The following is a 23,900-nucleotide window of genomic DNA, read 5'->3' as shown; positions in this document are numbered from 1 at the left end:
AAATAAACAAACCAAAAGCCAACTCTTCAGCTGCTGAAAACTTTATTCTTTTGTTACTTCATACACCTGAGCTATGAAGGCTTGTACAAAAAAATAAAATAAAATAAAATCCCAGTATGGTTTTACTGATGTTAAAACTGCAGCCTCGTATTTTTTAATCATTTACTGTAAAAATGAAGAGGGGAAGGAAAAGTGCCAATGAATCTACTGAAAGCACTTAACCTGTTGGAGATCAGGTCATTATTGTTGCAATGAGGATTGGCTAAGATACTTCATTTTTTTTAAGAAATGGCAATTTTATTCAAAACTTTCTGCAGAAATGTGTCCCATTTCAGGAAGAAATTAACTGAGAAGTGAACTTCAGTTCAAACCCTTTTGCTGTCTCATCCAGAAAAAAAATCCTTCAGTTCTTCCTGAAAAGAGCAAGGGCCTGACTTTGCCTCCCTCCACCTAGTGGGAATGCACCAAACCACACGCCACTGAGACAGAAAATGAAGGGATTATAAAAACACATTTTCAAACTTCACTTACTAGCAAATTTAAAAATAAAATACTTGTCGCAGCCCCAGCTGCGACAGGGAGTGCAGCAATATGAAGAGACAAACGTTTGGGTGGAATGTAAGAAGCAAATCCTCCGGCTGAGGAATGAAGTCCACCAGCACGTGGAAGGTGTATGTATGTAATACAGCTTGCAGAACTAGATCCTGTGAGAAGTCCAGTGGCTTTTGCAAGATGCAGTTTGAGGGTACCTGGCACTGAGGTGTGAGAACCATGAAGCCCTCAGATAGCATCTTGCAGATTTGGGTCCCTAATGCAATATAAAACATATTTGCTCCAGTCAGTGACCTGAGAACATGCTTTGGCTTAGTTTTTCCCCCAAGCATTTGCTGTTAAGTTAACTAAGCATTTAAAAATAACAGTCTCTCACTTCCCAGAGACTCCACATAAATACTACTCTCTCTTCTTCTAAGGGCCAGACTTTCTGCAAGGGTAAATCAATACAGTTTCACTGACTGAGGATCTGGCCTTAAAAGTCTATCCAATGCATTAAAACCAGCGCAGCATGACATATGCCTTGGCAGTAGAACAATTCTCCAGATTAATATTTGAGGGAAATTTGGCAGTAAAAGAAAAAGCTCTATTTTGAAATGCTGCCATTTCTTTAATCAGTGCTGACCACCACAGTTTCTCCTCTTGTGAACTGTACAGTTATGGCCGGAGTTTCACTGTCATTCTCCTCGAGCTTTAGTGCAGCATTGTCCAAGCCGGTGCTGCCGAGCTGTGGCAAGGCGCTGGGTTCTGCAGTCCGAGTTGGAGTGGAGCAATACAAGATGAAGCCCACCATGATGATAACGAAGGATAGGATATAAAGACCTGAAAACTGGCAGAGGAAAGAAAAAGACGCATTAAGTCTTGTCTGATGTAAAAACATGTCAATGCTGCCTTGTTTCAAGAATGTGAAAGCTACCCTTCCTTTTAAAAATTATTTTAATGAGGATTATCACCACGATCTGTATTCAGGTCTGAAAATTAAAATTCAACAGCTCCATTCACTGACAGACTCAAGCTGCTGGCTGGTTTTCTCTGCATCTCACCCTCAACACTGTTGGACAGGGAGTTTCCTTAGGTCTGCATACAAGAACCTTAACAGAGAGAACAAATGGCTGTAACTATGGTGATACTGAAGGACAGTTGTTTACACACGTGAATGCTGAAACACTGTACCACCCCTAAGAGAATTTTGTTTCAGCATAGCCAAATATTTCAGGTCTTGGCAAGAGATGTCCTACTCTCTGTCCTACTGCAAGTCACCAGCACAGCTGGTTCTCTGCACAGCTCTCTTGACCATCTGCAGGCCTACATAAATGTTATTACTGGACCAAAACCGGTTTGCTCTCTACTCCCAGCAAGTCCTTGAAGAGCGGCAGACTGGGGCTCCTTTTACAAGATCGGCATTTGTGCTCTGTTAAGAGTGGTGTGAGGTAAGAGTATGAACTGCTGAGGTACGTCAGGCATTTGATTCACTATGGTTCACTTGCCTGTTAGAAGTCCAACAATTGCCGAGATTCATCCACTTTGACAGAAAAATAAATGCTTACTTCATAACACCAGATTCAATAATACAAAGTGTTCAAGTTACCCACAGCCAGGAGCACTTTTTCAGCAGATTTGCTGAAGTCCTCCATACTGCCTTTGCCAAACCACATTGATTAAACAGTAGGATGAAGGACACAGCACATCCTACATCCCACTGTCAATATTCCCTAACCTCCTTAGCTTCCTTAGACATGCTTGAAAATATGTTCTAGGTTATCAAGCACCAGAGCTGGATGAAATGAATGGTAGGGCCTGGACAGTGGACTCTAATCTAAAAAAGACTGAGGCATCGACAATTAAGGCATTGCAATTCCTAGCTGGTAGTCACTTGGCTCAGAAACCCTTGGACGGCACCATGCAAAAGGAAAAGCAGACTGAAGCACAGTGGCCTTGTGATACGTGCCCTCTCTCCTCACCTTGCTGGCTGTTTGCCTGGAGGAGCTGGGACTCAAGCATTCACTCTGCACAGGAGGAAGCACCAAGCTCTGAAGATGTCCTGACGGACGCAGCAGCAGCATCCGTGGCCCTACCCGTGACTGACCCATTCCCATCACAGGGGCAGAGCTTGGGTCTGTATCAAGGCACCTGCACAACCTCCCCAGAGTGAGAAGGCCATGAGTGAACATGTGCTTGCGTGCAAGGACATATGGCTGGCAGGCGAGACTGGGCGGTCACAGTAACTGCCAGACCCCCTCTCGTAGTGCATACATGGCAGTAGGTGTCTCTGATCCTGCTCAGAATTAATTCCTCCATGAGCGGATACACAGTCACCAAGCCAGGGTGCCAAAGCCGTTGCAGCGTAGCTGTGATTCAAGGCCTGCCTATGTGTTTGTAGGTATTGACAGAGGTGAACCTTAACCACGCTGCTCCAACAGGCCTATGCTCTTTTTTTTTTTTTCTTTCTTTCTTTCGCTTTTGGGGAGGGCTCAGTGGTCTTCTGCTGGGTTGTTTTTTTCTTTTTTTTTTTCCATTTCAAATATTGCAGCAACTTCATTGCTTCAGATACTGATTTCAGTCGAAACTGTGCAGCTTATATCCCCATACTATCAAGCCTAAAGACTACTTTACATGTTACTGGAGGACTGTAACTCCATCTAGTGTCTGTATTTGTAGTATACTCCCTTCCATAGGGGTTTATACAACAAAAGCATTTGGAGACCTTTTTTAATATCTCTTGAGGGATTACAGGTATCTATATAATGAGCTCATTAGGAAGAAGCACAGCAAAGATTCATTATAGAGCAAAAGGAAAAAAAAAAGATCTCATCGAAACAGGTATGCAAAATTCACATTTCACCTTAAACAGGCATGGTTGGGGCTGAAAAGTTGAGTGCATTAGCAAAACACTGCGCACAAGTCAAAACCTCATAAATTCCTGGGCCCGGTCTCTGCTGTAGCTGCTGTACGTTTGTGCTGCTTCTGTTTCAGAGCAGGCTCAGACCACAGCAATTCAGAGCTCTCCATGGCTTGCTCCGCTCTGCAGCCCAGCCAAGCCTTCAGTGGCTTGCTGTGAAATATCATCCAGTAACGAGGAATACAGTGATTCGTTGCATTTTTGTTTGTAGATTCTCATGTCCAGGGTGCTTTTTAATCCAGGAAAAGTCCTGCCTGGTTTCTTTGCCCCATAGGTAAAGAAACTATATGGCTAACTTGACAATAGGTTTTCTACTGCTGTCATGTTAAAAGCCGTGTCAAAATCAGGTGCTCTCGGCTCTTGGTTCCTAAACTATCTCAGATCCTCTGATCACTAAAGATGTGGCATTATTATTGCTCCCCTTTTTGCTATTTCATTGTTTCTAACCATAGATGCAAGTTCCTATTTTAATAAATATCTGAAATGCTCTCATAATACAACCCCAAAGTCTTAGCTCTAAGTAAGTCATTTTTCCTTTTTGCTACCAGAATACCCCACAGTTAGTAATTATGGAATAATGTGCTCCCAGCAAAACCTCTCCCCAAAATAAGGTAAAAATCCTGAAGAATAAAAGTTTATTATATTCCTTCCAAAGCTCTTGCTTACTTCTTCCTCTTTACTATTATGAATATAGATTTATAATCACTTCTTGAGTTCTGGGTGCCAAAATACATGTTTGGAAGTGACTTAGAAAGGATTTTTTTAATTTTTAGAATGTAAGTATGGTTCACTTTCTACATTCATTTTTAATGGATGCTTTGTAGCTTGGAGCAAATTTTGGAACCCAAAACAGGGAGGAAAGCTGAGCTAAGAGACTCTTGAAAAGGAAAATCTAGCTGCTGTTGGACCCTACCATTACCAGACCTCCGCCCCGTAAAATAAATTGGCCTTCATTTTCATAAACAAATCTGACCTAAAAGCTTCTGGCTCTCCCTAATGCCAAAGAGAAAGCAACCACATGGAATAATACAAATTAACTTCTTAAGCTAAGTTCACAAGCATCTCACTAAGCCCTTCCAGTCACCGAGTGACTGATTCAATTACTCCAATTGCTGTAGCGAGCTAGGTTCCCACAAATTATTCTGGATAAAAAGTGCAGGGTGAAATGAAGTCTTTTTTAGCACTGTCACTGAGCTTGAATAGACACTACTAAAAATATTTTAGAGCGTAATAAAAGTACCTGCCTTTTGGAGAGCATACAGAATAATATATTCATCTGCATTTTTTTCCAGTTCCTTTAGTCTCTCCTTAGCAGTAGCACTGAGAGAGCTTGATTCTTATCCCAAGATGTTGGTAATGAACAGATTACGTTTCTAAAAGAAAATATTAATTTCTGGAAATCAAGCCAAACTGCTCCTCTCTCAGACACCAAATGCCTTTCAGGACAGGGAGATTCAGACCCTCTATTTGGACACTTGGAGAGATGAACCAAATCTAACATTCAGTTCCACATAGGGCTTATGGCAAGAACTCTACCATTTGAACACCTTGGGAAATTATTTACTATCTCTTAATGTTAACTCTAGCATATTCCATCAAGTGTGAAATTGTTTGAAAATCACTATCTGCCTAATGGTGCAATGCTATGTAATTAACTAAGTATGACTCCTCCTGACTGACATCTGCCAACAATGAATGATACAAGCTGTAGAAATGTGTAAGTGCAAACAACTGTTCAGGGGCTTTTAAGAACATTATGCTTTATTTATAATTTTGGAGTAAAAACCTAACTGAAATTATAGTGAAAGAATGAAGGTACTTACCTTATAGAAAAAGAGGAAGAGCCCAAAGAACAGACTGTAGAGATCAGCAGTCAGAATACCCAGGTTGACCGAGGTTGCACTGGTAACTTTAATCACTACTGGCATGAAGCTATATAGCCCAAACATACACAGGGCAAAGACTGTGAACAGTAACGCTGTAAAACAAGATGACAATTTAATCATAAGGCACGGAATACCAATTTTAAAGAACACCGATATTCTTCAGATGCTTTACAACTATGCATTTTTATCTTTTAGGATAAGGTCTCCTAAAAGATATGGGAATGTGAATTTAAGAAAAACATGGCAGAAATACTTCTTTTCCAAGACGACCCTGTATTGCAAAAATTACTGTATCTATACAAGAAAGTCCTTGTTCTTTCCTAGTTAATGTAAGAGCTGACTGAGGAAATGTAGAGCCACATTTATTAACAACATACAGTTCTGTGGAGGTTAAAATGTGTCACAAAATCCATTTTTCCAGTACTTCATTTAGGAAGGACAACAGAAAAATGTTCTTGTGATGTTCCAACACCAAACATGTCTATAATTAAACAGGTGTTATTTTTACTTATTTCAATTTATTTTGAAAAATGATTCCATGTTATATGTAAAATGCAAAACCTGAGCTCAAAGGTTTTAATGTTCAATCCTGCAAACCTTACCTCTTTGCTGAGCCGCAAAGTTTGCAGAAAATAAATCTGTGACAATATAATAGGAATGCTGCTTAATATCCAGAGAAAGAAAATGAAAACCCCAGCATTCGAAGTCTAAATGATTATCATTTTCCAGTGTTCTGTAAAAATGCACATCATTTTGTCATACACATACCAATTTTCCAGTTCCATTGAATTCTCATTATCTCCCTATGTTCCACAATGGCTCTAGAGTTAGAGAAAAGATATAATATAGTAAAAAAGAAAAAAAAAATCATATTCAAATAGAGAATTTAATTACCAAAATATATAAGAAACATTTTGGTTTATAATCCCTTATTTTTTTGTTTGAAATTTTATTGAATGACATTAACTCCAACATCTAACAAGCATGAAAAAAAGACTTGAAAATTCAAGTGCCTGAAAGTCAAGAGCACTTTCATTTAATTCTTATGCCTTCTTCCCAGGCTTTTTCATCCTTCAGAGATTCAGTTTTATTTGATACACCATTTGAGGAAATTATTAACTATAATGATGAGAAATTAGGAACATAAAATTCATTAGATAGACTTAAGTGCATGTGGTCAGTTACTCTAATGTGGTTATTTGTAAGAGTATACATGGCTTCATTTTAAACTGAAGTTTAATATGGAAGACCTGCGAATTATTATCTCCTAAACTTTTCCACAGAGAAAATCCATTAAGAAATACATCCCTGTGAACAGTCCTCAGCATATTGAGTGACCTCATGAAGATCAACAAAATCAAAAATACAGCCAAGCATTGTATGTGTTCAATTGCAGGATTTCAGCTTTAGAATTAAGAGTAGTACAAATAAAAAGGATATAAAACAGACGCTGATCAGCAACAAAAATAAAATTCAAGTAGCAGGACTCCCATATAGGCCAAATGCAGACATAACAAAGAATTAATTTAATAACAACATCATCATTTCATGGTAGACAAGCAATAATCTGTAGAATATTCTTAATTAGTTTTAAAATAAATATTAGATCCTTACAGCTGTAGACCGCTGATAATAGTCCCAAACAAGCCCACCATTCCTAGAAACTCCACTCTGCTCAGATTTTTCACAATGTATTCCTCACTCACATTAGAAATGGCATACAAAGAAGCACCAAGAAGCACTAAGACATCTCCAATCACCACGTCACTACCTGTACAGAAATATTAATCCACAATAAGGGTAATGCTGCAAACACTTTTTAACTTTCCTTAAAAAGACAAGCAAATTTATCTCTAACATCTCTATCTTCTTAGCGCCTTCCAGGGTAAGGGGAAAGGAAACATCTCCTGTCTGTGCAGATGAGCGGCTTGGTGTTTGAGCATGGACTCTGCTCCCTACTCACCTCACCCTGCAGAGTCTGGAATGAGCTAAACCCGGCATTTAAACCTCATCCTGACCAAGCCACTGCTGTGTAGTCTGGTCCTATTCTACTTCTGCTGACCTTAGGCACTGTAGGGACTTGAGAAAATTCCAGGTTAGAGATGCTCTCCACCTTTCTGAATATTGCCCCCACTTTTGCAGCAAGGCCTGACTCAAGTCTTGATAAAAATCAGCCTATTGATTTCAGCGGGACCTGGACTCAGCTTCAGGTTTATGACAGGTCTTAAGTGGGCACTGCAGATGGGTGGTATCATGTGTCCTGCTGCGATTTACTTATACTGTGCAAATGGGACTCCCTGTGATACAATCACTCATCAAGTAATTGCCATTATGCATCAGCTAAAAAGCAAGAGGATAGCTGTTGTTTAAAACCTTGAATTGATTTAAAATTTCCTTCCCTGAGCCACTTGGCCATCACTAAGAAAATATATCTGAAATATGAGGGTAAGCAGTAGTAAGGATATCCAGGTCAGCGAATAAAGCCCAACTGTCTTAAAGTCTCAGGGAAAGATTTTTCTCCCTCAGGACTGAGATACTTGTACCACATAGCATTAAAGCTAAACCTCAGTTTGCCTTGATGTCTTACTACAGTAAGGCCCCAAAATAACGCCAAACAGGCTTATCTCTGTGCTGCCTGATGAAGGCAATGCCCCATTCCTCTGCCCCTGAAATTTACCTTGCCTCATACCCACTGGCTCTGGAAATTCAAAATTCTTATTCAAAATAAGATCGCTATGATATGGCTTGATTTAGGCATCTGTGGTAGAGAAGACGAGACCTGCCCTCATCTGCACCCAGCTGGATCCCAGTCCCCAGAGCCCAGCCTCCCTCCCGGAGGTCCCAGGAATCCCGGCATCCTGCCCACGTCTCCTCTTGCTCTCCCATCGTAAGCCCCTGCTTTCCAGGCTGAAGCCAGCGGGCCTCGGGGGTACGTGCACCATTTCTGTTGGGTCTGCCAAAGACAACTCGGAGAAGTCAGCCTGCTCTGAAGTAACTTTTGATTTGCTCACAGAAAACTGAAAATTAGAGAAGTCTGGCTGCCAGCAGGCTGATACAGTGTAAGCAAGGCAAGGTTTGCAGGGGCAGGCAGCATCTTTTATTAGACCATCTCACATGATTAGTAAAAGTGAATAAGCTTTCAAGAATGAGGCCTTTCATCAGGTCTGATGAACAGCAGCAAAATTTAAGCTTAACACAAGTTTTTCTTTTTCAAGGTGGAAGAAATAATCCAAACCTACAAGCAAATTCCACAGCTCCCTGTAAAATCAGCCTCTCCTCAGCCACTATCTTCTTGGACAAGAAATACAAATAGCAGCATGTCTTCTCTTCTCTTTTAAAATAAAACTACATCCACTCCCCCTGCATTTGCTCCTCCTTCTCCTTTACAAGTTAGCCCACCACAGGAACCGTCTCTCCGCTCTTCCCCCCCCGCGATAAAGGACTCCTTACCTTCACTGTCCTGCCTCCCTGCCAAAATGTCTGCACCCACCATTGTTCCCACACCCAGCAAACAGACGGCAACAGCAAGAAAATGTATCAGCCTGTATCTTGCACGGAGAATGAACCACGACAAAGCCATCAGCACAGGAATCCCGAAACAGTCCAGCAGCTGTGTGTACAGAGAAATGGTTTGAATTAGAAACCCACCCCAAATCTGGATTGCACTATCCTGAAAGCAAATGTACAGCATCTTACTCTCCATCGCTACCAGATGTTAATGAAAGCTGCAAAGCCAGTGGATTCATTTAAAAGAGGGGTCAGACCCACATTTTACCATGAAAAGCATTTTGCAAGTGAAAGAGGAGCTGGGGCTTCTCTCCTGGTAGGAAGGCACTGATCTAGAAACTCTTCTAATGATGGATCTAATCAATCTTTGCAGCTTCACAAATTAATGCTAGGATGTTGCTCTGAAACTGCGTTGCTCCCCATGACACCCATACAAGGAGGTGGTTCACCGACATTTCCTTTTCTCCCCAGCAGGTTTTGTCTAGCTTGTCTTTCCACTCCTCCTCAAATCTGTAATTAGAATTTAGGGCTCCATGTACACAAAGTAAAAATCTGGAACTATTAAAGGATACAAGTGATCTGATTTTACATTGAAGTCAATTGGGCAAGAATGTAACCCTGCAGTTTTGGTTTTGATTTTTTTTCCCCCCAACTGGATCCTAATGAAAAAAAAAAATGGTACACATGCTGGGAGCCATGTGCAAAACGGGTAGAAGGAAGACAGGAAGGGAAGAACAACCTTCCTAAAGTCACCTTCCCAATCTTCCAGCTTCCCACAAAAGCATGTACCAGCCATCGATGCATTTTCATTACTCTGTTAGAGCTGACCCTCAATTAGTCAGAAGCACCCACTCCAACTCACCCATGCCCCAGCAGCAGAGACACACAATGCAGCTGGAGTTTCGAAGCACTTCAGATGTGTTTGCAGACACTGCCCCAAGCAGACTTAACAGCTAAGGTTCAAGGATGTCCGCACTCCATGACAAGCAGTGACACCAACTTCTCTTTCCTTTCTTCATTATTCCCTCTCTGTGTGTTCCCAAAATCCTACGTATTTTTGCCTTGCTGTTAGACCCACCCATCTTCTACCCATTCCCCTTTATTACAGAAAATATCAAGAGTTAGCTGTGTACTTCACACAGAAAAATACGCTGCAGCATAATGTTCTAGAAAAACCAAGTAATACCAAAAACATTGAGCTAATAATAATTGGTTTAGTATTTAATTCAACAAAATAGACTTTGTTTCTGAATTTGTCTGGAGGGAAAAAAAGCTGTATTTTCTGACCTGCCTCAGTAGAGTGCCATGAAACTATACAAGGGAACAGTCTACAGCAGAACATAGTCAGCCTTCCAAAGACTGCTCACAAATTACTCTTAAATGTCAGCCCTTAAAACCTGGCCTCTTGAAGTCACTACAAAGTATTAGGTCCAGGTCAATAGGACTGGAGCATAACCATTACAATCAAGACAAGAGCCCTTAGTCCTTAATGCTCATTGCCAACTTCTGCCTGCCTGAGTGCACCACCGCAGTCTTCTGCTGTGCTGGCTTCCATTAGTTCAGCCATCGTCCCCAAGGGTTTTAACCAAACTTTTAAGACTTTCATGGTAAGTTTGGTTTTGCTTGTTCATAACTACACATATTAAAGCCTTACCAGCACAGCATTAAGGGGAGTTATTACACATTAAATTCTAATCCTTCCACCTCTTTGTCTTCGTTCCTTGGACTGCCTCCAGCTTGTCCAGTTTGAGAAGCCTGTGCAAAAGCACTTGTCTAGGCTGTATCAGGAGACATTAGAGCCACACAAGTCCTAATGTCTGATACCATGTATTTCAATGCAAAAAAGTATCATGCTGTGAGTTTCTATCACAGCCTTTTTCTCTATTCACAAGCCTTTTTCTCTACCTTACTTTTTGTCTAGGCTCAAAAAAAAATTTCAACATTTCCTCCAAATTTGATTGTTTTGACTAGTATCAAACAAGTGTCATTTATCTGTTTCTGCAAAACATACAATTTAGCTCTCATAACTGTTTTTCCACCTTTGTTCTGAACTAGTTCTGTCCTCCGTATGGAAATATATTTGATCTCTCTGGTGTGAAGTTACAATCATAGAAACCAAGAAATATTACAAAAATTAAAAAGCAAAATTTTTACTCCCCTAGTCAGACATCTCTTCTATAATATGTAAGCTTCCACTTCCCCATTAATTGAGATGTTACCACATAGCTTTCCAACCTCCAAGCAGTTTTTCAACCCAAACAGAGTGGAACAAAAATGCTTTAAAAAAAAAAATCATAATTAGGATGTAAGGGAGTAGTAGATAATGAGCCACAAGCTCTTTCAGTAATGCCAGATGGTAAATTGCTGCATCCAGACCAACAACATACTGTAGGGCTACAGTATCCTGGTTAGAGGACTTGCAGCCAGGACACACAGGCACCACATGATGAAGAACACGCCCTGGTAATCTGTTCCAGGGGACAATTACCCTCAATCACAGATGGAAGAAATCTGATTTACAACTACTGGATCTTGCCTTCCCTTCGCCTACTATGCTACAGAGCCCTTTGGTGGAAAATGCTCTCTTATGTACAGGATCAAGATCAAAGAGCGCAAAGCAGATGCAATATCATAATGAAGTGTATCAATGGAACCATTTAAAAGAATGAAGTTTATTTATTCAGGTTTTATGACATTTACAGCAGTACTGTGGTACCGATTACTATTGCCAATACAGCCTCACCAAACTTTCATCTTATTCAATTCTAGCCTGTATTTTTACAAGGGAAAAAAAAAAGATAACCTGGTGATTTGATTTACAAATGTTCTGACTCAAGCCAGGCTTTGGCCACACTGTTTATAGGAGGTTTTAAAGGTAGGGCGAGTAAATTATTAAAAGATGTTTTAATACATGGTTAATAAATTATCATAGACTGTTAGAGGTCATTGTTTGCTTGTAATTGCCAGCTCCAGACAGCTCTGTGAGCAAGAAAGCTCAACAGCTCATCCTGCTCGCTTCCCCACAAGGCTCCCTTAGGGCAGCCTCCAGCTGAGCCCCCGGGGCTCATCCTGCATTGTCTCCTGTTGAGGTTAATACTCTTCCATCAGCTGATATTCTGTCAATAGCTGCCTATAAAATGTTTCCACTCAAATCCAGAGCAAATGCTAATTGTGCCCAATAACATGTTAACAACATGAAGCCACAGCTATGCTGCTTGTTTTTTGCTATGAAATATGTGGTCAAACAGCAGCACAGTCAAGTCCTGCCACAAGACAGAAGGACACCAACAGCAAGAAGTGTCCCTGGCATTGCCTCAGCCACAGCCAAACAGAAAGAGTTCAGCTGTGGACCAAAGTATTTTTCTTTATTTATGGAGAAATGAGAGCTGTCATCCCAATGTTATCTCCTTAAAAATCTCCCAACCCCTTCCGTGTAATGCTGGTATTTGATAACTAGCTAAAGGAAAATCAGTTCTGCTTTTGTGTGCATGTGTGAGAAAATACATGGAAGTTCCTTGCTGAGCTGAGAAAACTTATCTTTGAAGATAAGTTTCATAGGGCTGAGCTGAAGCTCCGGTCAGCCAGCATTTTAACAGTGATTACCCTGTATTTGGGAAGGTGCCATATACTCCTGCATTGCTTTTATGCTGCCTTTGCATCCACTCACAGCCAGCACTGCAGACAGGCCATCAGGCTGGGTGCTCTGAACCACAGGTTCTGATGTAACTGCAGAACTGCTTGCTACTGAGATAGCAAATGCCTTGTACTGGAGCAAATCACAGGCTTTTTTTTTTGTCCTGTATCTTATTTCTGACAGTGGTGAGAAAGTGGTGACTTCAGAGAATGTGCAAGAAACCTTACTGCAACAGGCAGTTACAACAAATTCGCAATTACTGGACTGACACTGAAAGAAGCATCAGTCTGAAGGTTACCACATGGGAAGAAGGTTCTGCAGCTGCTCAAGTCTGGCAACTGGACAGTACAACCTACTGTATCTACACTTTCTTAATTTCTATGAAAGAAATCATAGGAATACCTTTACTACTTCTTAGAACTTGGATCAAAGTCCTGGCTTTTTCAGCTGTAAAGTATATGATCAAACAGGGTCTCGATTATCAGCTTAACTTGATCTTGAGACTGAAACATGTCACTCTTAAAGCTTTGATTTCTTAGGCATTATGTGTAAGGGAATTAGAGGCCTAATGAGTCATAACACATAAGTATGAAGTGGAAACTTGACAATAATAATCCATCAGGCACATGTTACTGGTCTTTAAATAGTGCAAGGAAAAGTTACTGCGGTTCTCTAAAGGGAGCCCAGACCACAAGAGTTTATTGCTTTACAGGTAATTCTTTCAAATATTAACCCTTGTTACCTTGACTCTGTAAAACACTGACACCTAAACACTCCTTTCCAACTAACAGCCACTTCTGTATGGTACATTATTTTTTTCTTCAGGTAAGCGGGGCCATGACCCCAGCCACAGATCCACCATCGGTAAGAGCAGGCATAGGCTGGCACAGCCCCCGACACACTCACTCCCTGCTTTTGCACCTTCCCCTCCCTTGCTCCAGCAGCAGCAGCAGCTGAGGAGCCCCACAGGCAGCTAACTCAGGGGCCTGACGCAGCTCGCCAACAGTTCAGCAAAAGACAGGGTTTGCTCTGACTTTGCTCGGTGCCCTGAGCCAGTTTGCTCAAGGGATTTGGCCGTGCAAGCTCAGGGGCATGCAGTTGGAGGCAGGAGGAAGGCACTAACTCTTCCAGCAGCTTATGTCTGTGTAGGGCGACAAAGAAACCCCAGCCTTGGCCCTCCTGCTCATACAGCTATTTCAGAACACAAGATTTATCCTAGTGCAGCAATGCAGCACCAAGCACTGGCGTTGCAGAGGATGTTTGCTGGCACTTCAGGAGCCTGGCATGCTGACCTCCCTTCCATCTCTTCCAGAGAGGGGCCTGAACTGAGGTGCCATTAAAGCCATAGGGCTGGTCCCTCACTGCACCGTCAGCAACACTGGCTGCTGATCAGTATGTCCTCACACGTGGGGTTACGTCTCACAACGCTTCCCACAGCTTCTAGGACTAGGCAAGAGATCTGTCTCGCTCTCATCAGCAAGAACCTGCGATGAGTGAGTGTTATCTGGTCACAAATCTTTATTTTGTGCCAGGAGAAAAACCTGAGTGGCTGTCAGCAAACTCTTAGAAGTGCTTTCTATTAAAATAATTAGAGTTCAATTCAAGAGCTGGCACTGTGTAATACCAGCCAATTTTCTCTGCTTCCTGGAAATGTTATTCATGATGCAGGATGCTCTCCTCTGTACTGCAGAGAGAAAATAGATATTGGAAAGCTTTTTCAGCCTTAAATAGCTTCCATGTCTATCCTATGAATCTCATCTCAGAAAGTGGTCCAAAACTGTAATAAAAGCAACAGTTCAAAAAAGAGATCAGTCCTTACCTGCACACTTGTGAGGGTTGTGTATTGGTAGGCTTTTACAATCATGTAATTGGCTTCAACATCAGCCAGTCCCAAAAAAATATACTTCCACCACCTTTGTTTCAAAATTTGCCAAAGACTGTCACTGCCTGTTTAAAAGAAAGCAGCAATCAATATGTGTTTCTTTCCAACCAAATGTTGCACAGGAATCTTGCTTTTTAGAAGCCTAAATAATGCTGAGATGTTCGATTTTTGGTTGCCCCTGCTTAAGAAATATATAGTAACAACAAAATGCAGCTCAGGAGGAGACAATGCAAATCGTAAAAAGCACAGAAATTCTTCCACATGAGGAAAAAACCCACAAGACTAGAGTTGTTGAAAGAGTAAATTAGTAAGAATAGGAGGAATATTAAATAGCCTCTGGTAAAGAAGCTTGTTACAACAAAGCCTATTTTCCTTAATATAGGACTTGAAACCAAGGAGCACATAATTTTAAACAGATATGAAATGAAATCAAACTAAATGCACATTTAACCCGTGAAATTCATTTCCATGTGTTATTACAAGGCAGGAATTTCAGCAGGAACTTTAAAAAACTAGGACGAGTATTAAGTTCTTTAGTTTCAAAATCTGAAAGGAAAATGTAGAAGAGAAAAAAAAAAACAGAATCTCCCATCATGTATTTCACATACCAGTCCTAAATGCCAGCATTGTTGTATAAACTAGAAGAAGCAAAGAATAGTTGATAAAACTTTGAAACATTGGAGTATTCACTTGGTATTGTTCTGCTAGGTACTGGCTTGTAACAGCAGTCCCACAGATAAACAAGGAGAGCATCTGGCCCAGAATTACCGTTTTCAAAATATGCCTGTGAATATAAAAGACAACACAGTAAGTTTAGCATTAAACATTCAAGTTTTAAAAAAAATATTTGCTAGTTGTACACAGAAAATGCAATTTTTTAGATTGACACTTTATTCTTTTTCTACTCCTTATCAATGTTGTTCTGATTTACCGGTAAGCAAGGTTTTGTCTACACAGAAGATCTAGTCTAACCTCATGACAGCCATATAAGAAGCGAGGCCAGTTCAAACCACCAGTGATGGAGACTGCAATAATTTGCAAGGATCTTCAAGCAGCTCACCTGGGCAGGCTCAAACCAATGGCAGGATCTATTCTCATCAAGAGAGCTTTTGATACACACGACCTGAGTTAAATCCTTCATCCTCCACTGAATCATGTTCTGACTTTGGTTAATAAAAATCTGCAACATGGACATAAGGCAAGACTGCCTTCAGGCTCTTCTGAGACCTGAGTCTTTGAATGTGAGCTGAGACCCTAAGCTGAGCAGTGCTAAGGAAATACAAAAACATTAACCATAGAATCATAGAACAGCCCAGGTCAGAAGGACCTCAAAAGATCATCTGGTCCAACCTTTCGTGGGAAGGGAGCCTAGATGACATTATCTAGCACCCTGTCCATCACATGTTGAAAATGTCCTGCAATGGGGACTCCACCACATCCCTGGGGAGGTTGTTCCAGTGATTGATTGTTCTCACTGTAAAAAAATTATTTCTTATAATAAGAATTGTTATAATTAATACTTATTGTGGATTTTTTTCTGCTATATTCCATCATGTCCCGCTGTAATTGAGGATGGAGTTAAGAACACGTTTTGGCCAAAGATCACGTTAGCGTTTACAACTCCTTTTAAGTCCAACCCACAGCTAGGGGGAAAAAAAAAGCCCATGCTCTTTTAGTAACAATTCTTCACCTAACAGAAAGTTAACTATTCCAGATGTTCCTAGACAAACAGGAGTACACAGATTGCTGTGTGTCTTTTGGCTTGCTCTTTTTCCTGCCAGTGGAGCTGTGCAGATTTGTACCACCCCGGTCTCTGCCTGCATACTCACAATATGCAGTGAGAGGGGCTCAGTGCTGTGCTGTCTGTACAGGTCTGCACAGTTCACATCTCATTTGTTTACTCTGAAGACTACTGATGAGAATTTAACTGTCTGTGCAACTGATTCATTTGTTCCTACTCAAAGTAATCGAGCAAGGGAAGAAAGCATCCCATTAGGATTCTGCACCTACCCTGTGCCCACATTTCTCCCTGATGATTTCTGGCAGGGCACCCACTTCCCAGGCACACCGCTTGACAGTAACACCAGTTGTTTTCCCAAGGTGGGTGACTTTAACGTAGTAAATACCAGCTGACCCAGCTATGCTGTGCAATCCAGCTGTCAGGCAACAAGAAGGGTGTGTTCGGGAGTGCTAAAGCCAACTACAATCATACAGTCAATCTCTCCATCTGCGAAGGGAGACATCTTCTTTGCATCTTGGATTCTAATTCAACTGCATGAATCTTGTTTTCAATTCAGCCTGACACCAAAGCTCTTCTGACTTTAAAAATACTGCTAGGCACATTTTTCTCTCCAAGTCCATTCTGATGAGACAGCAAACCTCTGCAAAGTCCAGCCATGCTGCCCTTCCAAGAGATTCGAGCCCCACTTTTTGTTACAGCTTGCCCTGCCCATCCCAGCAACAGTGCACATCCACGTTATAAGTATTTGTATATCTTGTGACAATCTTGTAAGGTCCTATCCAGCCTTGTGCAAATAACTCTTTCTGATGCATGAAAGAACGAAAGTTCTCATTTCTAGCATTTTGTATGTTGAAGTAATCAACAGACACCATGTTTCAGCTAGAAATTTATCATGGCTACTTTGTAGCACAGCATTAACTGTAAACAGTGCTACAAAATATATACATGTGGTTTTATATATATATATATTTGTATGCAAAAATAAAAGCAAAAAAAACCCTTTGAAACTACCTCACTTCTGTTACATTTAATTTCTTTTTATTCTGGTCAAAGATCCAATTACACTATTTGTTGAACAAATCAGCAATGATCATGACACACTCTGGCTAATTATTCTGACTGATGCAGAAATGTCTTTTTACATTCATCTAAAGAATTAATTTAATTAGGTGTCATTAAAAAGAATGTAACATAGGTTAGGTAAAATTTCTGGGATGAGACTGCCTCTTCTCTCAAGCAGGCAAGGACGATGTTTCCTGCTCGCCCTTTGCCAGCCCTGTGAGCTCAGGCTCCTTTGCAGGAGGTAAGATGACAGAAGACCCACTGAAATTTCAAGGAAGAAATAATGCGGTGAACAACACACAAAAAATGTGGTTTGAGGCACTTAAATACATATATACTTTTTATTATTCCAATAAAGAGTTTCTTGCTCCAAACTAGCAGAAAATATTTCTTCTTTATCCTCAGTGCAGGGGGCACAGAGCAAGCCTTTTCCAATTCATTGGACTAAACTCACCCCGTGCTTGGACTAGCTCAGATGAGGGGGTGAAGGTGGCAATCAAACCTGTGTAGAGGTGCGACTCGGCAAAACTGCTGCAATTTTACCGGAGCAAAGCTGTGAAGCCTGTGTAGTCCACAAAATGAATTGTGCTCATCAATACATTACCAGAAGTTAGAGCTGCCTTGGCTGGTAGAAGCCCTGCTCTCCTGGATGCAAATTCCCCTTCACCCATCTCCTAGGTGGTACCACAGAGATGGGCAGAAGCACAGGCTATGCTACTCCACAAGCATTTGGCTTGTTTAACATGGACTTCTGTGGGGCAAGGTTTTAAACACTTTCCCCCAGGATATGATATGCAAGGAGTAGCTTTGCTTCTCCTGAACTACAACACCCTCTCTGCAGCACAGGCCTGGACTCCACGTGCACCAGCAAACTAGCTAGTGACCATGTTCCAGCGGGAGTATAAAAGGAGGAAAATCTGCTGCCATCCCAATTTGCTAATGATTGATCAGCTTCAGCCGTCATTTATTAAAAACAAGAAAGACCTGGCCACCCTCTTGCAGTGGAATAGCTAACTCCACTAAGCTGATCCTCAGCTTTTCTAATAACTAAGTTTCTCCAGTTTAAAGTACCTAGGGAATGATCTCCTTGCATTTTTGCATATGGGAAGAGACGCAGGTCCGGAATCTACAGAACTGTTTGCTTAGTGGTTTCTGCACCAGCAACCATTGCTATTTAGTTAATGTATATCTAGGCAGTCCTACAGCATTTACTTCCACAGTACCGAAGGCATCTGACAAGGCAAGCAGTCAGTCCTCATCCTGCCTCGTTCCCTTCTGTACTTTTCTATATGTTAATTCAGGGATTTTTTTTCTTCCCTCTACTGGAGACTCAAAATGTTAGATCAAAAGAGCCAAACAAAGACACTGTTCACTGACAGTGGAAGGCTACCCTCAAAAATGTCCTCTGTGAATCTCAAAACACTACGATTCTGGCAACTTTCTCGGCCACATGTAGAAGAACAGCCTGTTGCCCTAAGCCCCCCCAACACCAGGTGCAAGCCTCAGCAGGAAGCACCAATGGTTTCCCCTCACACCGTGTGCCAAGGTGTCAAAATGAATTTCTTCAAACTGCGAAGGTGACGCCACGTTCCCGGTGCAATGCACTGCGCTCAAAGTGGTTTGAGCAGAGTAAGATGACCTTCATTAAATGTGGGCTCAAGAGCCTTATTATTTCAGTGCCCACTACATTCCCACAGAAAATTAAAAAAACGGTTTTACCCTCTGTAAAACTTGAGAGTAAACTTTAAATCCTACTGGTTTCATTTTGCAAGACAATTTCTCATAAGAAAAATGCTTCGAAGACATGAGTTTCCATTCATTCTGGTATTGACATGAGTATCGATGACCATGATTTTCTTATCAATAATTTATCATCATTTTTTGAAATATATTAATTATTAACTTTTCCGTGCCAGAACTTGATCCTCTCTGCTCTTTTTTTTAATGCATTGGTAAGGACTAAATCACTTTGGACTCTCAGATGACGCAAGGTAAGTGGTCTGAAAAGGCCTTTTAGTTTCATGGTTTGGAGGGTTTTTTGTTGTTTTTTACTGCTTGGTAGTTGGCTACTAAGTAATTACTCCTCCTCCCCCTTCAGCCGCCATATCTTAGCTAGCTATATGTATGGCTATGAGCAAAACTAGGTGTCATTTGGGGACTTTTTAGAACATGAAAGTTCGCTACAAAATGGTCTAAAGCTAACGCTGAACAATGTGCAGCTCTTGACACCACAAGAAAGTCAGGCTGGCTTTCTTTGGCTCCATGTGAAATGCAGAAGAAAAATACTCCCAAGATATTAAAATACAATCAGAGTCTATATTCGAGGAAGTTAAAGAAAATCTAATAAGCCCATAGTTAACAATTTTATTGGCTATTAGTTTAATAAATCCTGTAATTTTAATGTGATTTTTTTCATGAAAATAAATACAGCTTTTCAAAAACTACATTTATTTATGCCACCAGTTAAACACTAACAGGCAAAGCCTGGCAACACTCTTCATGTAGACAGTTTACTTGCACTTCAGCTTTAACTACTGAACCCTTCCTAAATGGGGGGGTGGGGGGGGAAGAGACCATTTCATTTGAATAATCTCACATTTTCATGCAAGTAGCTGAAGGAAAATGCAGGTTCAGACTGAAGCCATATTCCAACATGATTAGCAGATAGCTCAGGACAGGAAAAAGTATTTTTAAGAACTAACATTTTCAGAAGTTAGTGTTTCAATATTCTGCTTTGAAACTGAGGTCAATTTAATTTGTAAAATGTAAGAAACAGAAAAGAAAAACTTATTTTGTTTCAAGAACCAGAAAGCATGCTTTCTACTGGTTTTAGTCAAAAAAAAGAACCTAGTTTATTATATACAAGTACTAAACCTTCCTATGACTCAGAAAGGCCTCTACGACAGCTGAAGTGGCTGAGCCTCCAGCCACCTGGGAAAAAAAAGAAGGAAAAAAAAAAAATCAATTCAGTATCTCAGACAAAACTTCGCAAAAGTTAGTGAGAGCTCTTTATTTTCTTTCAAGTACCATCAAGAGACTCACTTGGTGTAGCCCACTGGCAACATTTTGGCAAAACTACCAGCCCAGGTGAGGTTACTGAACAGGTCAACAAATTCCTGTCTTGTCTTTTTGGGCATTCCTGACACGCAGGGGGAATGAAAAGAGAAAAACTTACAACCAAAAGAGAAAGGCAGGCTTTGCCCTCTGGAATGAGACTCGGCTTGGCCAGCACACACCTCCACACAGCCTAGTCTTGAGACTCAAGCTTACGAGCGCGAGGGCAGCAGGAGAGCCAGCACCTCCTGTTTGTCAGCCGAGGGTATCTGATGCAATAGTTAGTAGAAACCAAACCAGGAGCCCCAAAAGAGCCTTTTAAACAGGGATTTTTTTTTCCCCAGATGGCAACTGAAGCTGTAAGTGAATGGCAGCTCTTGCAGGCTGGAAGTCGGAGGAGGTAGTTCTGCTCTCAGTGAAGGCAGCACTTGGCAAGCACCAGCTCTGGGACATGTGCGATGCCTGCACAACTTGGCAGATTTTTTCCCCAAGTTTTCCATGCTTAACCAGTGCCCTCTTTTTAAGTGATATACCTGTCCTAAAGTCTATCACTTTTTAAGTTATATACCTTGCTTAGGTCTCTGTCCTAAGCCAATTCAAGGAAGGATGGAAGGGGATATTGCTCCTTCTGGACTCAACACCTCATCTCAGCTATTTTGTTCTGTTATCTTCTCTGCCTGCCATGACCTGCTCTTCACAACAATGTTGATAAAAGAATACAGAACAGATACAAGTACAGAAAAATAGGAAATAGATAAAAGTACAGAAAAAACAGGAAAACAGAACAATCTTAAGCCAGAATTACTAAAAGAATCAAGTGCATGTGTGCATATGCGAGATTACACTCCTAGTTTAACAAAACCAAATACATCACTCGCTAATTCTACGCTTATCTTAGCTGAAGTGACTCTACACACTCTCACACAACCACAGTTACAGGCCGTAGCTTGGCTGTGTTTCCACAGCGAACCCGGTACCAGAACACCCTGCTCATCAGCAGAAGGCAGAACTCTCCTGCCTGCTGCCCGCACGCCGCCGGTCTCACCTCTGCCAGGCCGACGGCCTTAAAGGCTGGCCCGAAGGATCAAAGCTTTGCTCAGCCCCGCGCCCCGCTCCCAGCAGTGACCCCGGGCCCGCACCGAGCCGTCCCCCCGCGGCGGCGCCGGCGCCGGCTCCGGGCCGGGCACCATGCGGCTCCTCCCGGCGGCACGGATAAGCCATCGCATCCCGACCGCGTTACCGGCCAGCGCGCCGAGCACAGGCAGACTGCCTCCCCCTTCCCTCCCTCCCGCGGCGTGCGACCCCGGCCCGGGGCACGGCCCCCCGCCGCCCCGGCCGCGGGGGCAGGCGGGCAGGAAGGCCGGCGCTGCCCGGCTCCACGTGGAGGCCGGGGGCGGGGGGGGGCCGCGGCCGAGGACTCACCAGGTGCAGAGCCTGGCCCCGAGCAGCGCCAGCAGCCGGCGCGGAGGGGCGGCGGCAGCCCCGGGCGGCCTCTCGGTCCCGGGCGGCGTCTCGGCCCCGGGCGCAGCGGCCCCGGGCGGCGGCGCCCCGGCCCCGGCCGCCTCCATGCCGCGGCGCTGCCCCGGCGCTGCGCCCGCCAAGAGGGAGGGCGGAGCGGCGGCACCGCGGCGGCGGGACGGATCTGCGCTGGCGGCGGCCGAGCCGAGCTTTGTGCCCGCCGAGGGGCCGCCCCCAGGAGGGGCACGGCTCGGCCTGGGGCGGGGGGACGCAGCGCGGCTGCCTGCCCCGGGATGCTGCTCGCGCTCCTTCCCGTAGCGAGCCGCAGCCCCGCAGGCTTCCTTCCACCCGCGGGTGCGGGTGAGAGCAGAGCAGACGAGCAGCCAAGGGCTGCTCCAGAAGCGCCAACGCGAAGTTCATATTCCTGCTCGCCGGCTCAGGCAACCCGCGGGGCTTCCCGGCAGCAGCCCCAGCCTGGTGCCCTGGTGCGGGTCCCTGCCAGGCCTCTTCGGCCCCAGCCCCGCCGCAGGCTTCGACCCCCAGCTCGTGTGGAGGCGTTTCAAGTCTCAGCCTTCTGCCAGTTGCATGAGTCAAAGTTAGTCTAAACCCTTACATTTTCACTTCTCCCAGCGTTGTGCACAGCCTTGAGCTCCTCTATTTCTAAGGCTTCAACTCCCACCTTTTTGCTGATGGTTCCCATGCCTAAGGATTCACCTCGTCCTGTTTGTCTTCGCCCCCATCTCAGCTGAACTCACCTGGAGAACCGGTGGCATTTTGCATACCCTGGTGGTTTTTTTAATGACTCCCACGTTAATGATGCTCTGCATGTGTCACAGGCGATGGAGTCAAACCCCGGAGGTGCCTCCAGGAAGAGCAATCTCCTGCCCTCATTGGTGCAAATATTTGTCACTGTCCTGGCTCTGCTGGCATCCCTTCTGTCACAAGACACTGCTTCTCCCTGCCCTCAGCTGTTCCCCGCAGAGCACCATGGTTTAATCTTTCTCCCCCCAACACCACAAGGTTTTTTTAAGACGTTTTTCCCTATCTCAGTTCTCTCATTCGAGCTGTGCTTATCTCCCTTTGCAATTACCCAAATTCATCCCCACAGGATTTGATTTAGGAGTGTAAAAGAGGCATTACTCTGCCATTTTCAGGTCATCTTTATAACTTCATGTGCCTGCCAGTCCCTTTTCAGCAGAAAGGTGAATTTTAGACTCCCACTTCCCAAGGGCCAGGCCCTAACCACTAAGGTATTGGCTACCTGGGAGAGGACTGGTCGTCAAATCCTCTCTTTGACTCCGTGATCATGTAATGTTAAAGCTGTAGGTCAATATGAGAGAAAAGCTATATAATTATATGTCTTAAAAGAGCATTCATAAATATACTTCTGTATTTATATATATACATACCCATTTCTATATTATGAGATTTTATGTATTTTTCCTTCACTTGTATAACAGAATAGTTTATGGATTTTTTTATTTTGAATTCCTAATCCAATAAAAATCCTGCTGTGAGCCCCACCAGGAATGAGCCTGTCAAGATTAATTTTAGTGTTGTGATAGTTGTGAGTCAGGTCATGCTGGTCACAAATTTCCATAACCTAAAATAAAAACAAGATTTTTTAAAAAGCAGCAGAACTATCAGGCCCTGCAAATTTCACGACATCTGAGCTCCACAACTGTTGTACTGTTATCTTCGCCTTTAATTTTATTTCTCCTATACCTGCAATCTGCTGCCGATTCTCCAAAGATGGAGAATCATGTCCTTGGTGCTTTTTGTCTCCATTTAAGCTCAGCTCTTGAAATTCCTTCCTACAGGTAGGCTGCAGCAGCCTCACACCAGAAAGCCACTGCCAGGCTGGGGCTTTACATCAGAGCTGCTCAGCTGCAGAAGGACTGCAGTCCCAGGGGGGTATCTGTGTACTGTGAAAATACAAAACAAAGTACTAAGAGTTTAAACAGGCAGGGACACCTTTTTAATTTAATTTCTTTAACAAAAAAAAAGGTTTAAAAAAAGAAACCAACAGCAACAACAATTTTTAAAAGTGCCTTTTGTTAGACTTTGGGGACTAAGTTCATTTCAGAGTATGACAAACTTTGCTGTCTCAGGAAATGTTTATGGCTTGTGGACAACATGGCCATGAATGCAGAGATATCTGAGACGTCTAAACATGACTTTGTGTTCAGCTACTCCTACTCCAGGCTTCTGCTTTTACTACAATT

At 42.8% G+C, this 23,900-nt stretch overlaps 1 protein-coding gene across 1 annotated transcript; it reads right to left on the bottom strand.

Annotated features, from left to right (window-relative positions):
• Positions 1–25: 25 nt before the first annotated feature.
• On the bottom strand, positions 26–22,022 carry SLC35F2 (solute carrier family 35 member F2). Its single transcript, XM_072850601.1, has 8 exons — positions 21,640–22,022; positions 14,969–15,144; positions 14,298–14,425; positions 8,788–8,947; positions 6,952–7,108; positions 6,106–6,158; positions 5,275–5,429; positions 26–1,381 (listed from the first exon to the last, which is right to left on the bottom strand). The coding sequence occupies exons 1-8, from the start codon at positions 21,783–21,785 to the stop codon at positions 1,163–1,165; spliced, it is 1,194 nt and encodes a 397-aa protein (XP_072706702.1). The 5' UTR covers positions 21,786–22,022; the 3' UTR covers positions 26–1,162.
• Between the last annotated feature and the right edge of the window lie 1,878 nt (positions 22,023–23,900).

Source organism: Ciconia boyciana, chromosome 1, assembly GCF_034638445.1.
Source record: "Ciconia boyciana chromosome 1, ASM3463844v1, whole genome shotgun sequence".
NCBI classification, from domain to species: Eukaryota; Metazoa; Chordata; class Aves; order Ciconiiformes; family Ciconiidae; genus Ciconia; species Ciconia boyciana.
This window is presented reverse-complemented; position numbering and strand designations above follow the sequence as displayed.